General features: G+C 38.9%; 1 protein-coding gene across 3 annotated transcripts in view; it reads right to left on the minus strand.

Annotated features, from left to right (window-relative positions):
• dock8 (dedicator of cytokinesis 8) overlaps positions 1-16,225 on the minus strand; it is a 173,447-nt gene that overhangs the window by 87,590 nt on the left and 69,632 nt on the right. For all 3 annotated transcript variants that reach the window (XM_062025731.1, XM_062025730.1, XM_062025732.1), the window contains 13 exons: positions 14,804-14,963; positions 14,588-14,724; positions 13,203-13,296; positions 11,952-12,114; positions 10,490-10,607; positions 7,730-7,800; positions 7,469-7,613; positions 7,301-7,402; positions 7,117-7,212; positions 4,645-4,879; positions 4,396-4,557; positions 628-806; positions 316-408 (listed from right to left, as the gene is read on the minus strand). In XM_062025731.1, the coding sequence (XP_061881715.1) occupies positions 316-408; positions 628-806; positions 4,396-4,557; positions 4,645-4,879; positions 7,117-7,212; positions 7,301-7,402; positions 7,469-7,613; positions 7,730-7,800; positions 10,490-10,607; positions 11,952-12,114; positions 13,203-13,296; positions 14,588-14,724; positions 14,804-14,963 (1,755 nt within the window). The remainder of the gene's footprint in view (positions 1-315; positions 409-627; positions 807-4,395; positions 4,558-4,644; positions 4,880-7,116; positions 7,213-7,300; positions 7,403-7,468; positions 7,614-7,729; positions 7,801-10,489; positions 10,608-11,951; positions 12,115-13,202; positions 13,297-14,587; positions 14,725-14,803; positions 14,964-16,225) is intronic.

Here is a 16,225-nt window from a genome sequence, read left to right on the forward strand (position 1 = left end):
GCAAAGCATGTAATTATACTTTCAAGTCAAATCAAAAGACAAATGACAAAATAAATTATCTTCCCTAACAAGAATAAAAATGTAATTTATTCATATTGTGTGATTCTATTCCGCTGAGTCCTTAAAAAAAAACCTCAGGCCAATATACGTTATAGAGATATGTTGCAACTCTTTCATTAGAGCCAATTCAGAATGAAGTGTCTTGTGAGTGTCTACACATCAAAGTGTTGCGATTACATTACACAAGATATTACCTTAAAAACATGTTACTTTGTATAGGCTAAGTAACCATAGCAACAAGCATAATACTTGTACCTTTCTGTTGGAGGGTCTCGTGCTTCCTGTGGAGTTCTGATGGCTGTTTGTGTCCAATACGGTCGACATGCGGCTGCCTGGGATGTTGTGGCCCTGCAGATAAATACGTACACAAACGTTAAATCACAATAAGCATGATGGATGCTCTCATTAGGTCTGTTGGCTTGGGATAATAGATAATGTTATTAGGTAGGAGTGGAAATCAAGTAACTATGTGTTTCTGTGGCGGCCTGCTGGGATGTTTACAAGTCAAAGGTAGAAGGACATGGGCTTCTATGGGTATAAAGCACGTATAAAAAGTTGTTTTAGCACCTTGGCAGCCAGGATGTGCTTGACCTCAGCGTCCTCAGCAGACGAGTGAGGCGCAGGGATGTCAGGGTTGCTGCTGCTCCGGATCCTGGACTGTAGAAGCACGCTGCCCACGGTGGTCGCCGAGGCTCGGCCCATGGTGCTGTAACGGCTCTCAGTAGCGGGCGTCACGCCACCGGTACCTGACACAGCATCAGTTAGGTCAGGGGTGTCAAAGTCGTTTTTATTGAAGGCCAGATCACAGTTATGGCTGCTTTTAGAAGGCCACTAGTAACAGGTAATATATGAATATTAATGTATAAACTAGAAGAGGCAATTCCTGAAGGAATTGCGTGTGAATGCTCCAATGCTGAAGTTGAACTGAAATGCTGACAGAATGTAGTATGAATGTAAGAATAGTTTGAATGTTGGAATGGTTTGGTTGCTGAAGAGCTGACGCTGAACTGAAATGCTAATGGTATGTAGGATGAATGTAGAAATTGTTTAAATGTTGAAATCGTTTAAACGCTGAAATGGTTTGAATGTTGGAATGGTTTGAACGTTGAAGAGTTAGAATTTCCAGGAAAACCGGCATTTGGTTTGGAACTTGGGAAAGTGTTAGTTTGAATGTCCAGGATGAGTGTAATGTGTTAATGTTGGAATGGTTTGAATAGGTTGAAAAATGTGGGAATTGTGAAACTTGGAAAAATGTCCTATTCATTTCAATGGGAACTTACTGGAAATTTGGGAATTTTGGGAAAAGCGTGATTTTTGAAAATGATTAGGAGCATGAATTGAATGAGCTGAAGTGGTTGGTGTTAGAATTTTTTAAATCAGGCAGGAAAGTAGTAAATGGTATTAGGGAATTTCGGGAAAAACTGGATTTTTTGGGAACTTGGAAAAAGGGTAGTTTGAATTTCCAGAATGGTGGAATGTGTTAAAGGTGGAATGGTTTGAATAATGTGGGAATTGTGGTAGTTTGAAAAATGGCCAATTAATTTTGAATGAGGAAAATGGGGGAAAAAGAAAAAAAAAAGGAATTATGGGAAATCCGTGAATTTTTTTTTTTTAATTGTTGAAGTACAGCACACAATTCCTGAACAGGCTGAATATTTTGAAGTTGGAACAGTTTGAATCAAATGTGGAAGTTGTGGAACTTTGAAGAATGTCCCATTGATTTCAATGGGAATTTCAGAAAAAATTGGGAATTTCGGGAAAAGCGGGAATGTTTTTGAAAATGGTAAAAAACCTGAATGGTCTGTATGAGTTGAAATGGTTGGTGTTGAAATTTTTCAAATTGGTCGAGAAACGTTGAAGTAGTAACATGTTGAATTGAGAAATGCCCATCCATCCTTTTTTCTACCGCTTGTCCTTTGTTGGGGTCGCTGGAGCCTATCTCAGCTGCTTTCGGGCGGTAGTCGGGGTACACCCTGGACAAGTCGCCACCTCATCACAGGGCCAACACGGATAGACAGACAACATTCACACTCACATTCACACACTGGGGTCAATTTAGTGTTGCCAATGAACTTATTGAATTGAGAAATGGTATTATGGAATTCCTGGAATTTTGGGAAAACCGGGAATTTTTCCAGTTCAAAAAACAACTTTGTTTTTTGTCCTGATTAAGAGGAATTTTTGGACGGTGGAACGGTTGAAATGAGTTAAAAAATGTGGAAGGAGTAGTCGCCAGAAAAAAGGGTGGAAATAGGGCTTTGGAAAACCAGGAATTCTGGAAAATCCTGGAATTTTTTTTAACTTGGAAAAAGGGAAGTTTGAATTTCCAGGATGGTGGAATATGTTGAAGGTTGAATGGTTTGAAAAGGTTGATGTAATGGTGGAAGTTTGAAAAATGGCCAATTCATTTTGAATTGGAAAAATGTCCCGGAAAACCTGGAATTATGGGAAATCTGGGAATTTTTGGAATTTGTCAAGGGAAAGCCGGCGATACCCGGATAGGCTGAACAGTTTGAAGTTGGAACGGTTTGAATCGGGTAAAAAATGTGGAAGGTAGAACGCACCAAAATTTGGAGAAGAAGAAGAAGAAGAAATAGATGAATTTTGGTGTAGAAAACCATATGTGTGAATGCTTTGGAGCATTTACACAACTAATCGCCTAATGGTATTACTACACAATTGCAAATGCATTTGATTATAGATTTTTACGTACAAATTGATAATTAACTTGCTTTGAAATCTTAAGTCAGGTTGACAAAAATACCTGTAAGTATTCTTACTTAAAGACCTGTTAGTACCGGTATTCTTATTTCACAAAAACAATTTGGGGGAATATATGCTAATATAATATTTGTTCTACGATTAGATAATATTAAAGTTAAAAGACATGCAATTGCATGTGGTATGTGTAAGGGTGTAACGGTACACAAAAAATTTGGTTCGGTACATACCTCGGTTTAGAGGTTCGGTTCATTTTCGGTACAGTAATAAAAAAACAAAAAATGTATATTTTGTTTTTTTATTACTGTACCGAAAATGAACCGAACCGTGACCGCTAAACCGATAAAGCCATTGTTTACAAATTTTGGTAAATAAATAACCAGAATACATTTTCTGCTTATTTATTTACCAAAATTTGTGAACAATGGCTTTATCCTTTTAACATAACAATAACATAAATATACACACAGGGTCGATTGCCAGGGTTAATGCAGTCAACATATATAAAATAAAAACTAAATAAGATAAGGCTCTTAACAAAACCTTTCTACATATAAAGTGCAACATTTCCACATATGAAGTGCAACATTAAACTGCTTCAAGTTGTTGCTCAGATTAAATAAAATGACAAAACTTTTCTTCAACATACAAAAAGTGCAACATAAACAGTTTCAAGTCAACTCAGCCTTAGATTAACTTTTATTTCCCCCCCAGCCTTTAACCCTGGTGACTTTCACTCAATTTTCATGTTTTTTGCCAGAAAAATCAGTTTATCCACATTGTCTGCAGAAAGAGCAGACCTGCTTGCAGTTAAAATGTCTCCAGCTGTGGAAAATACCCTTTGGCTGGGCACGGAGATAGCAGGTATAGCGAGGTAGTGCCTGGCTGACTTGGCAGTAAGAGGATATGTGGGCTCATTGTTCTTCCACCATAGAAGTGGGTCAAAATCTAGTTTTTAATGCAATATGGTCTTAAATATGCTGCTATAAAAACACCAACGGCATTTGTTATTGCTTTAGCCCTGCCTGACTCGCCGAGGAGAGGCTGCTTGAATGCGGTGGGAGCTGTGTTTGTTTGTCTTTCTCTTCGTTGAAGCAATGTTATCCATTGTTGTATCGCACCGTGAAACCGAAATGTTCCCAAACGGGAGATCTTAACGAGGCAGGAGGGTCTTCCAGCTCTGGCTTTTGCATGTTGTAGTAGCCCGGTCGCTGCTAGCATGCCGTGTGTTGTGCCTCAGTGTGCATTGTTTACACAACGTGCGGTACGCTACTTAATATGTCTGTGTGGAAACTCGTTCGGTACACCTCCGAACCGAACCGAATCCCCCGTACCGAAACGGTTCAATACAAATACACATACCGTTACACCCTTAGGTATGTGCAATGTTTCTGTCAAAACTGAAAGAACAAATACATTTAGTAAGAAAGTGCTTTTCTGACGCGCATTATTTCCAGGCTTTCGTGAGCCACATAAAAAGGTGTGGCGGGCCAGATCTGACACCTGTGATTTAGGTAATTAGCAATACACGAAGAGAGTTAAATGTCCTTTCCACTTTCTCATGCACTCCAAATGCTCATAAAAGTTGTTAAATCTGTATTTATCAGGACGCACCATTTGGGATGTCTCGAGGGGGCTCAGGCAAACAGAACACCCAGTAAAGGTAGGTCGCCAAGAGGCTGTTTCGCCCTTGCTGATCCCTGCTCAGCTCCTGGCTGTTATGGAGACTGTTGACAATGGACACCACTGACTCAAAAGCTATCTGGGCCAGGTTAGCTGGAAGACAACACACACATCTACATGACATACTTATAGACGCAAGTATATTCAAGTTATGTTATCAGACCCTTCACCGAGACTCACCGGTCTGGCCAGCAATGACCATAGGCTGCATGATGAGGGTGAAAAGATTATCCATCACCAGGTGGAGAAAGAGGACCAGCGGCTCCAAGCTGGATGACGACAGAGAAATGATGCTGAGCTTCAGTTCATGCTCCAGCTTGTTCTCTGGGATCTTCTCCTCTCGGACACGTAGCGGGAACGTCGCGCCGCCCTCAAGAGCGTGACACAGGGTGAAGAAGCGCTCCAGATGGTTGTCCTAGTATGCACAACAAATACTGGGAATAAGGGACAGACGCAGACAATGCCATGTGTTTTTCGATTAAATGACAGCAAATGGTTTACTTTACTTCAGGAATGTACACAGTTAATCACCATTAGTTTATTAGGATATTACGATTATTATTTGCTTCAACATGTCTTGAACTGCAAAAGGCTACCAAATTAAGAGACATTACTGGCACCCTTCTGTCATGGAGTTACTGTGAATTTGAATGGGAATGACATCATAGGATTAACGACAAGTTTTGCTTTTTCTTTGGCTTTTTTTAAAACCAATGTTGGTGTTACTTGTTGACAAAGTTTAAGGAAGAATGTTGTTTTTCGTTGACTTCATTTTACACTTGTGTGACATTTAAAGAATGTAAAAATGTTACCTAAAACGTTGCCTGTACAGCAGGGGTCTCAGACACGCGGCCCAATTGCGACCCGCGAGACGTTATTTTGCGGCCCGCACCTTAATATGAAAATTTAATGTTAGTGCGGCCCGCGAGTTTTATATGAATGGCGCTTGACAGCGTCATACTTGCCAACCCTCCCGATTTTTCCGGGAGACTCCCGAATTTCAGGGAACCATTCTCTCGAATGTCTGCCGATTATCACCCAAACAACAATATTAAGGGCGTGCCGTGATGGCACTGCCTTTAGCGCCCTCTACAACCTGTACAAACAGCGTGCCAGCCCAGTCACATGTTGTATTTGGCTACTTTACACACACACGTCAGTGACTGCAAGACATACTTGATCAACAGCCACACAGGTCACACTGAGGGTTGTCGTATAAACAACTTTAACACTGTTACAAATATGCGCCACACTGTGAACCCACACCAAACAAGAATGACAAACACATTTCGGGAGAACATCTGCACCGTAGCACAACAGAACAAATACCCAGAATCCCATGCAGCCCTAACTCTTCCCTACTCTTATGCGTATTCTCCCATCGACTTAAAGGGGATTTTTCTCTATATTCAAAACACTTCCTTGTGGTATACATAACATGGAATGGTGGTTCTTTGTTCACAATTTTGCATAGATTATGTTTTACAGTCATCAGAATGCGCCGTTTTGCGGGTGGTTTTATTCACGTGGCTCCACTTCGACTACATCTTCTCCCCGTCAGCCTTGTTGTAGTTTTTAGCGCTTCCATATCGAGTCTACTAACGGGTATAACTTAAGAGCAATGTTCCCTCTAATTTTTCATGTGTGTGAGCAAACGCAAAAACTCCCTGAGCATTCAGTGGAGCCCATGTGAGCAACATCCGACGTGCACACTGTGGCTACACCAGCAGCACACCTGTCCCAAACCTAACTAAATAACAAGTTAAATCTCCATCCATCCATCCATTTTCTACCGCTTGTCCCTTTCGGGGTCGCAGGGGGTGCTGGAGCCTATCTCGGCTGCATTCGGGCGGAAGGCGGGGTACACCCCGGACAATTCCCCACCTCATCGCAGAGCCAACACAGATAGACAAGACAACATTCTCTTATTATTACCCGGTAATCAAATGACAGCAGTCATTTCCATGAGGTTATTTTCTAATATAAGCGTTTAGGCCCACTTACATTGACAATAACAAAAAATATTGTTTTTCATGAACTGTGTACTTGTATAGTTTGTCTGGGTGGAGGTCCTGCTTTGGAAATAATTTGTACCCCTTTCAGACATTGCATTTAGTTCCCATTAAAACATTCACATGTTGCACAATGAGATGTAAGCAGGGGATCATGTGTACATTCCTGCAACTTCCTGTTTGTAAAAAATATATTTTTATTAGTATTTATTTAATATACTAACAGCATTTCATGATTAATATTTATAAATTAAGATTCCTAATAAATGACGCTAGAATAAGCACACATTTGATTGGTAAATCATAGTGTAACGACCTGGAATTACACTTTATGTGTGGTGTTGGAGTTGTACGACTTTTTGTGTGGCTGTAAACGCATCACTGGCTAAGTGCCATATGTGCATGTGTTGGCGCAAGTGAGAAAGAGCGAGCGGCTGCTGTTGATAAAACAAAGTTGCTTTTGGTCTGGTTTGTACTGCAGAAAATGACCACTTTTGCTAGATATCATTTTTTTTACTAATGTTTTGGTCATGTGTTTAACTCCACTATTTTCACACAACCAAAAAAAAAGGCACCTTCATTCACGACTTAAGCACTTTTGCCTGACTTACGTGGCTCCTAATAAACACCTTCAAGTTACCTGTGTGTGCACAGAGGACACAGCCTGAACCTCCAGATTGAACAGTCCTTTGTGATTTTCCATCCACTTGACCGGCGGCGTTTGAGAAGGAAGTTTCTGCACAACAAATAATTGCACAAAATCAACTATAAAATGTGGGCATTCACAGGCATATAACATTATGTTCAATGGAATAATTAGATACCTCAGCAGTGTGCAGTGAGTAATTTGGAGGTAGTCGATCCAACACGATGGGCAGACAGAACTGACCTGTGTTCAGTCTGTCATTAATCCATAAGGGCAGCCACTGGATAAACATAAGGCAACATTGTATCTTACAGCACATTTATGTGTGCAAACATAAAAGGCTTACGGAGTAGCCGATGAGCGTTTCACAGTTGTTGCTCTGGTTCTGTTTCTGCTGGCAACTAATGTGGTAAAAGGTGAAGAGCAGGTGGTGTCGCTCTGTCAGGCAGGCGGGAAGAGCCAGCTTCACCTCCTCGTAGAAATCTGGGGATCTGATGAAGAACAAAAAAACAGAAGACAGGGAAATCAGTCTGGGGAAACCTTCATTCAATCTGCTTAGATGATTTATGCATGAAATTCCATGCATATTGCAAAACAATGTACTTGCTTGTTATGATAGGTAACAGAGGTGTAAACTTCTGGAACAAATTCTGGCCCACTAGATTTGCCAAAAATGATCTGTGGAAAAATAAAAAATTAAATTAATTCATATCGGTTGGATTTAAATCTGTGCATGTTTTTTCTTATCACTAATAATGGGTACAACAAACGCATTTGAGCAATTATTTTATTATGTATATTAGAACATTTAGTAATGTTCAATATAATAGAAGCTATACACGGACTACTCTAAAATATATCCACATCCCTTGAGAACATATAGCATCATTGAAATGGTTGGGGTGTACTCACTTTGGTAAGATACTGTATTAATACAACACAGTACCATAAACAATTGAAGGAGGCGTGGTGGAATACAATGTGCCTATCTATAACGCCTCACAAAAGTATTAACCCCCTTTTAACTTTTCCATATTTTGTCACACTACAACCACAAAAAAATATACACTACCGTTCAAAAGTTTGGGGTCACCCATACAATTTTGTGGAATAGCCTTCATTTCTAAGAACAAGAATAGACTGTCGAGTTTCAGATGAAAGTTCTCTTCTTGTGGCCATTTTGAGCGTTTAATTGACCCCACAAATGTGATGCTCCAGAAACTCAATCTGCTCAAAGGAAGGTCAGTTTTGTAGCTTCTGTAACGAGCTAAACTGTTTTCAGATGTGTGAACATGATTGCACAAGGGTTTTCTAATCATCAATTAGCCTTCTGAGCCAATGAGCAAACACATTGTACCATTAGAACACTGGAGTGATAGTTGCTGGAAATGGGCCTCTATACACCTATGTAGATATTGCACCAAAAAACAGACATTTGCAGCTAGAATAGTCATTTACCACATTAGCAATGTATAGAGTGTATTTCTTTAAAGTTAAGACTAGTTTAAAGTTATCTTCATTGAAAAGTACAGTGCTTTTCCTTCAAAAATAAGGACATTTCAATGTGACCCCAAACTTTTGAACGGTAGTGTATTTTAGTGAAATTTTATGTGAAAGGCAAACACAAAGTGGTATATACCCCAGATCACACCTCACTTCTACCCACTTCTCCAAAGTGGGCTGGCTCAAGGTGGAGGACAGAGTAAAACAACTTGCACTGAGCCTAGTCTATAAAATTCGCTACACCTCCCTGATACCGAAGTACATGTCAAACTACTTCCATAATATAAATGACCGTCATAACCACAACACCAGGGGGAGCTCCACAAACCACGTTAAACCCAGATTCCGATCTTACAAAGGTCTTAACTCATTCTCCTTCTATGCCACATCAATATGGAATGCACTCCCAACAGGTGTAAAAGAAAGTGCATCTCTATCCTCCTTCAAAACCGCACTAAAAGAACACCTCCAGGCAACTACAACCCTAGACTAACACCCTCCCCCCACCACATCCCACCTCCCCGGATTGTAAATATCCATCCATCCATTTTCTACCGCTTATTCCCTTCGGGGTTGCGGGGGGCGCTGGAGCCTATCTCAGCTACAATCGGGTGGAAGGCGGGGTACACCCTGGACAAGTCGCCACCTCATCGCAGGGCCAACACAGATAGACAGACAACACTCACACTCACATTCACACACTAGGGCCAATTTAGTGTTGCCAATCAACCTATCCCCAGGTGCATGTCTTTGGAGGTGGGAGGAAGCCGGAGTACCCGGAAGGAACCCACGCAGCCACGGGGAGGACATGCAAACTCCACACAGAAAGATCCCGAGCCCGGGATTGAAATAATCAAATGTAAATAATCAAATATATATACTTGTTCTTATGCTTTCTGAGCATTTTAAGAACTAATCAAATATATAGAATTCTACACATTGAGTCTATTAGAGTCCTAAAACTGCCAAGAGTTAAACAATAGTCAATATACCAGTATGCAGATTTTTAATCATCACAAAATGCTTTTCTTTTTGAGGAAGTTAGATTTGGTGTTTTGTTGTTTGTTCTTATTGCTGCTATTTTAAATATTTTTAATACATAAACAAGGTTAATTGTTTTTTTAGGACTTTGCTTTTCCATTTTTTTTTATTTTTTTTTTAAATAGACAACATTTTATTAGTCATTTTAAGTTTTGTAACAACTGAATGAGCAGCACAGTTACAGTATAAATAAATATTTATGAATGAATTAGGCATCTTTGTTGTTAGTAAGCACATGTCTAAAATAACTTAAGCTGCATTTAGAAGTGGATGGAAAAATTAGAGCCATTTAATATGTGTACGCTTTATTGTCAGATTAGTCGACTAATCGTTAAGATAATCATTGACTAATCGACTATCAAAATAGTCATAAATTGCAGCCTTAGTAGAGACATACCCTAAAATACTTGCATCTGTAATTGCAGCAAAAGGTGGTTCCGTAAAGTATTGACTCATAGTGGCTGAATACCTTTTTACAATACCCTTCTCCCTTAATTCTTTGTAAAAAAAAAAAAGAATATGATATAATTTTCTGTTATCTTCACAATTGCATAATACCTTGTGTTGGTCTCTTACATTAAATTACAATAAAATATATTTATGTTTGTGGTTGTAATGTGACAAAATACAGAAAAGTTCAAGGCGCTGTACTGTACAACCATGTTTTTCTAGTTTACTCCTTGTATACTTTCCTTTTTAATTCAGTGCTATTTATAAGTTTTGAACTACACTATAGGGAAAAGTAACTTAAATTAAGCATTTTATTATGATGTTTTATTATCATTTCTAATACTGGTATTCATAATGCAGCTGCAGTACTCACAGGAAGAGCACTGCCGGGGTCTTCCCCGCTCATGAACTGCATTTTGATGGTGATGTTCCGTGCCGACGTCAGCCTGTTGACAAAGTTCAGCCTCTGAGGGTAAATATACAGAAGGTTCCTGTAGATGAAAAAGAGTTGGGGGGGGAGAAAATGTACATGTAATTTCTGCTTACAACACTAGATGGCACCATCATATAACCAATAAGGTGAAGACTTGGCAACACTTTATTTTACCTATTTAACTTTACCATGTAGGCAAAATATTAGAAATATCTCTCAATATTAGGCAGTACAGTTCTACACAGATGCAACTATATAAATAAACATAATAACATTGATACCTTTCTAATTTACTGAAGGTGGAATTCAATACTAAACATGAATATTTCTGTAAAGGTGGAATTGTGGAAATTGACCTTATTTTACTGTAAAAATGTCCCTAATGTTGTGGTTGGTGCAAGACATTCCCTAAAAAAATCAATGAAGCGAGCACTCTTGAGCAGGGCCGTAACCAGGATTTGACAAATACTGAGGTCAAAAATTGGTGGTCCAAGAGGAGCTTTAAAAAACTAAAATCATGGGTATCCCAGCACCAGATGAATAATATTACCTTGAGCAACACTGTGAAAAAAACACTTTTTTAATTACTATGCTGAAATTTAGCGTATTAAACATTTTTAACATAATTAAACATAAGTTTAAAAAGAAATGTGTCTTCATATTCTAATCAGTAACAGAGCATAATGTAGTCAGGAATACGTTTGTGGTAACATTTCATATTAAGTGCCTTGTCATTTAATAATTTACATTTGACATGCGCTTCTTCACCCAAAACGGGGCCCCCCACGGACAGCCGAGCCCTACACACAGCGCATGTTCTGCGTTTAGGGCGCGGAGACACCTGACTGACAGCGTTTCACATCAATTTCATTCAGGTGAAAACAACATTAGTGATGTCAGTATACTTTAATGTTATGTTGACATCACATTTCGAATCGGACAATGTTCAAGGTAAAAATAGACTTAATTGCGCTAAGCTGTCTGGACTTGTAGCGGGCTGGGCATGACTAAAGATTGTATATTGAGAGAGGATGATCTACCACATGGTGATGTACAGCACACATGATGTCCTACACAAAGTATATTTGCAGTCAGTCATATCATCCTCTTTTTGTCACTTAAAAAATACAGAGGACATGACCCCGGTGTATTTAAATGGTAGTTACGGCCATGCTCTTGAGCAATAAGTACACAGTATGACTCGTCTTGTTGCCTGCGGCTTGTTGTAAGAATAAATGGTTTCTGTTTGGGCAAGCCTGTTTTCACCTCAGGCTATTTGTTTTCTTCCAACACCATGTTTGTATTTCCTAAAGCCAATTTGGAAGTGTTACACAAGAACACTCCAGATACCACACTTCTTTTTTTTTTTGTTAAAGTGTTCATAAGTGTAGCTGCGGCTCACCTGTAAATGGTATGGGGGACATAAACCTCACTGGAGGGGAACTCTAGCACTTCTTTGACGTGGCGGATGTTCTTCTCAGCTACAGGTATGAGTGGGATGAGCTCAGTGGACAAACAGGCCTGAGGTAAGTCATGGAGCGGAGACATGTCCAGCTTTATGGAACCTGAAGACATGAAACATGTTTAAAGGTACCCGATTATATACATGTATGATGTACCCAATTCAATCCAATTCTAACTGTAATATACTGTATGTTCATGAGCACCAAACATAGACATACTTGCCAACCCTCCCGATTTTCCCGGGAGACTCCCGAATTTCAGTGCCCCTCCCGAAAATCTCCCGAGGCAACCATTCTCCCGAATTTCTCCCGATTTCCACCCGGACAACAATATTGGGGGCGTGCCTTAAAGGCACTGCTTTTAGCGTCCTCTACAACATGTCGTCACGTCCGCTTTTCCTACATACTAACAGCGTGCCGGCCCAGTCACATAACATATGCGGCTTTTACACACACACACACAAGTGAATGCATGCATACTTGGTCAACAGCCATACAGGTCACACTGAGGGTAGCCATATAAACAACTTTAACACTGTTACAAATATGCGCCACACTGTGAACCCACACCAAACAAGAATGACAAACACATTTCCGGAGAACATCCGCACCGTAACACAACAGAACAAATACCCAGAACCCCTTGCAGCACTAACTCTTCCAGGACGCTACAATATACACCCCCACCCCCCACCCCAACAACCTCACCCGAATTCGTCGGAGGTCTCAAGGTTGGCAAGTATGAACATAGAAGATATGCTATACACTTGATTACTCCACTTTGGACTGAAGAGGTACTTAAATGGTCACTTCCTAAAATAAAACCTGGAGCTCTGCTAATCAAGTAAGTTAGATTTTTTTTCTTCTTCAGCTAATATGCTAGCATTAGGCCAACGGGGCATGATTTTGCTGTTAAATTGTGAGTTAATGTCAGCAGTGTTGCTCACATAGCTATGCTAGCGTTTGTGTCCTCATGTCCCACTCCCTAATGTAACATTGTTGTATGTGATATCTGGCATCATGTATTATTCAGATCATTATCGTTAAAGCTACATGGCAAGTTCCCAGTGGGGATTACTAAAAGTACTTTTTTGTCTAATTCAACCTAAACTCTGGCCAACACACTTCCAATACGCTATTATAGAACCTGAAAGGCCTATTTGGTAATATAAAGGTGACAAGAGGGGGACCTGATATAGTCTTGATTCGTCTCTGGGGAGTGGACGTTTTCTTAATCTCAGACAGGAATTTGAGCAAGTCCTCATCACTCAAACGATCTCCTTCCTAAAAATTAAACAAAATAAGGAGTTAAATCCAATCCAATCCACTTTATTTATATAGCACATTTAAACAACAAAAATGTTTCCAAAGTGCTGCCCAACAATATTAAAAACAATATTAAAATATTATCCTTAGCTCCACCAATGACTGAATAAAAACAAAAAAATAAAAAATAAATATAAAACCAATATAAAAATAAATATGATTAAAAACGATTTTAAAGGGTAAAACCAATTAAAACAGTAAAAAAAAAAAATCAAAAAAATAAATAAATAAAAACATTTAAAAAAATAAAGCAATCATATGTGTAATGCACTATTGGAAAACATTGTCAATGATTTGCCATGCTTGTTATGTTAAGTATCAGGCAATTTGTGACATCATAGATGATTCATGTTAGCGTTTACTCACGCTGTAGATGTATGGTCATAGGAAACAACAATGTACCCCACAGGGCATTTTCCGATTTCATGTGACAGAATATTATTGTCAAAAGATGTGATTCAACTGAGCATCAGTTAAAACTACAATTTTCATGCCTAAATGTATTTCAGTGTTAGGAGTTAAATGGTGGAACAAGCTCAGTGATGAGCTGAAGACATGTAGTTCTTTGTTAAGGTTTAAGAAAACCTTGAAAGGTGAAATAATTGAAAATTATAAAATATAGTAATTACTTTCATCCCATTGATTTTTTTTTTTAACGTTGATGTTCCAGGCAATCTAATTTTCAGTGAATGTATAGGATAGGCAAATATAAGCTTTGGCTTCAGCCTATTCCTTTTTCGGTCATTCTTTTTCTTTTCTTTTCTTTTTGTGTGTAAATGTGTATGATTGTTAAATATGCATAATCTGAACTGTTAAACTGGTCACACAAAATGGCTGATGGTTGATTATATGACCGAAATAAACTTATTTAATTTCATTCATTCATTCAAGGTTATACAACAAATATTTTTGCTTTTATATGTACACACATTCACCATGTAGACAAAAATATAGTGATTCCCCCTTTGGCGCTATAATAGCCTCCACTTCCACTTTCTAGAAGATTTTAGTGTGTGTCAGTGGGAGTATTCAAGTTTTGTGTAATACTTCTATCCAACAACAACAAGAAAACACGGCACCACACAAGGTTAAATAGCTTGAATTGTTTTTCAAAGTGGCGGCACTCCAAGTACTGATATCATGTCATGGCTGAGTGCGATGTAGCAATGTGACTGATGGAAAGCATGTGGTAGATTTTAGTTGAAAGTATTCATCCTAAGCGTGACCAAAGCTGTGTTTAAAGTCCAACCTGTTTAAAGATGGTGCTGATGGTAATGGTGGCCGGCTTGAAGGCAGAAATGTTACATAGCTGCTCGTCGAATGTGTTGAAGCGTTCCGAGTTCCTCCGTGGCAACTGGGCTTTACGGTCCATGCTGCTGGATTTACCTGAAGAAAACCAGCAAGTGTAGGTCATGTGACAAAGCAAAGCAGAAGGGAGTCTTTTCTTTTATTCAAAAGTGCACACCTTTTATGCTTTCAGAGTCGGTGACATCGCGGTCAATGGCGGCTGTGGAGATGACCTCCATGATGTTTACAGTTGCCCAGGCGAAGGGCATGCGGTAGCGGCCTAGCCTCTGGCAGAAGGCCTCCGCCTGGCCTCGCAGTTTCTCCAGCTTGTCCTTGTTCTGGAGAACCAGAAGTTGGAATTCTTCAAAGATTGCGTTCCCAAAATTCCCATCATACGCTGCACTTATTTGCCTTTACTGTGGACTGCACTGCATCGTACTGATAGGACACCCTCTTTTGTGGTTGAAGTAAAATAACAATAAATACAAATATCAGGAAAAGCTCTCAGTACGATGCACAGTGTTTCCCATAAACTGCCAAGATACCTGTGGTGGTGGGGGCGTGGCTATGGGCGTGGTCATGGGCGTGGTCACCATGACATCATCGAGTAATTTGCATAATTCACTACAATGATATGATTTCCTCTAAAAAGGCTCAAAAAATGTATACTTACTAATTAATAATAACAGTTTTGTTTTAAACGTCCATCCATCCATTTTACAATATAATTACAACACTTTATGTACATATTTATATACAGATTTGAACAATAAGTTATTCACTGAAATATATTTATTAATTGTGGTTTTTACAAAAAATATATCTTATAAAATATAAAAGCTAAAATGTCTCTTAAAGCTCTGCCCCTTTAATTAGCGCATACTAAATAATTTAACTTTAGCCTACTACTACAACCATATTATTTACCAGCAACATAAAGTTAAACAGAGGCAGAGGTGTCCTGCCAGTCAGTAACAAATAAACAGAAAACAGTAGTGGTCAAATACAAATAAGGCAAAAAGAGAAGTATTCTACACTTCTCTTTTGTAAAGTAAATCTGAACAGCCTATATGGGCATCTACATCAACTATATGATTTGCCTTAGAAGCTGGACAGGACAAAAAAACATTTTTATTTTTGTATTTGTGGCGGACGTAATTCTTTCGTGGCGGGCCGCCACAAATAAATTAATGTGTGGGAAACACTTATGCAGTTCAGTCCAATACAAATACAATGGTACCTCAGTTTCTGTTAATAATCTGTTCCAAAAGATGCAATGAGGACCAAATCTTATGAACCATATTAATGTTTCTCATAAGAAGTGTACTTAACCCACAATAATTGTACTTTCTGTAATACTCAATGATAAAAAAAGTTACTTTAAAACAGTGATGCACTGAGACTGTAGTATATGAAGGGCAAAGTGGCCAGGGAACACTGAAATCCATTCCAGACACAAAAAAATATTAACATGAAACACATTCTTTAAAGAGTATTTGTAGTTTTACATGCACAAAACAAGGTGAAATACAAATAAATGATGGGAAATGGAATGGATAAATGAACATTTAACATAGTTGTTACCATTACTGAATACTAC

This window comes from Entelurus aequoreus, linkage group LG17 (assembly GCF_033978785.1).
Source record: "Entelurus aequoreus isolate RoL-2023_Sb linkage group LG17, RoL_Eaeq_v1.1, whole genome shotgun sequence".
NCBI classification, from domain to species: domain Eukaryota; kingdom Metazoa; phylum Chordata; class Actinopteri; order Syngnathiformes; family Syngnathidae; genus Entelurus; species Entelurus aequoreus.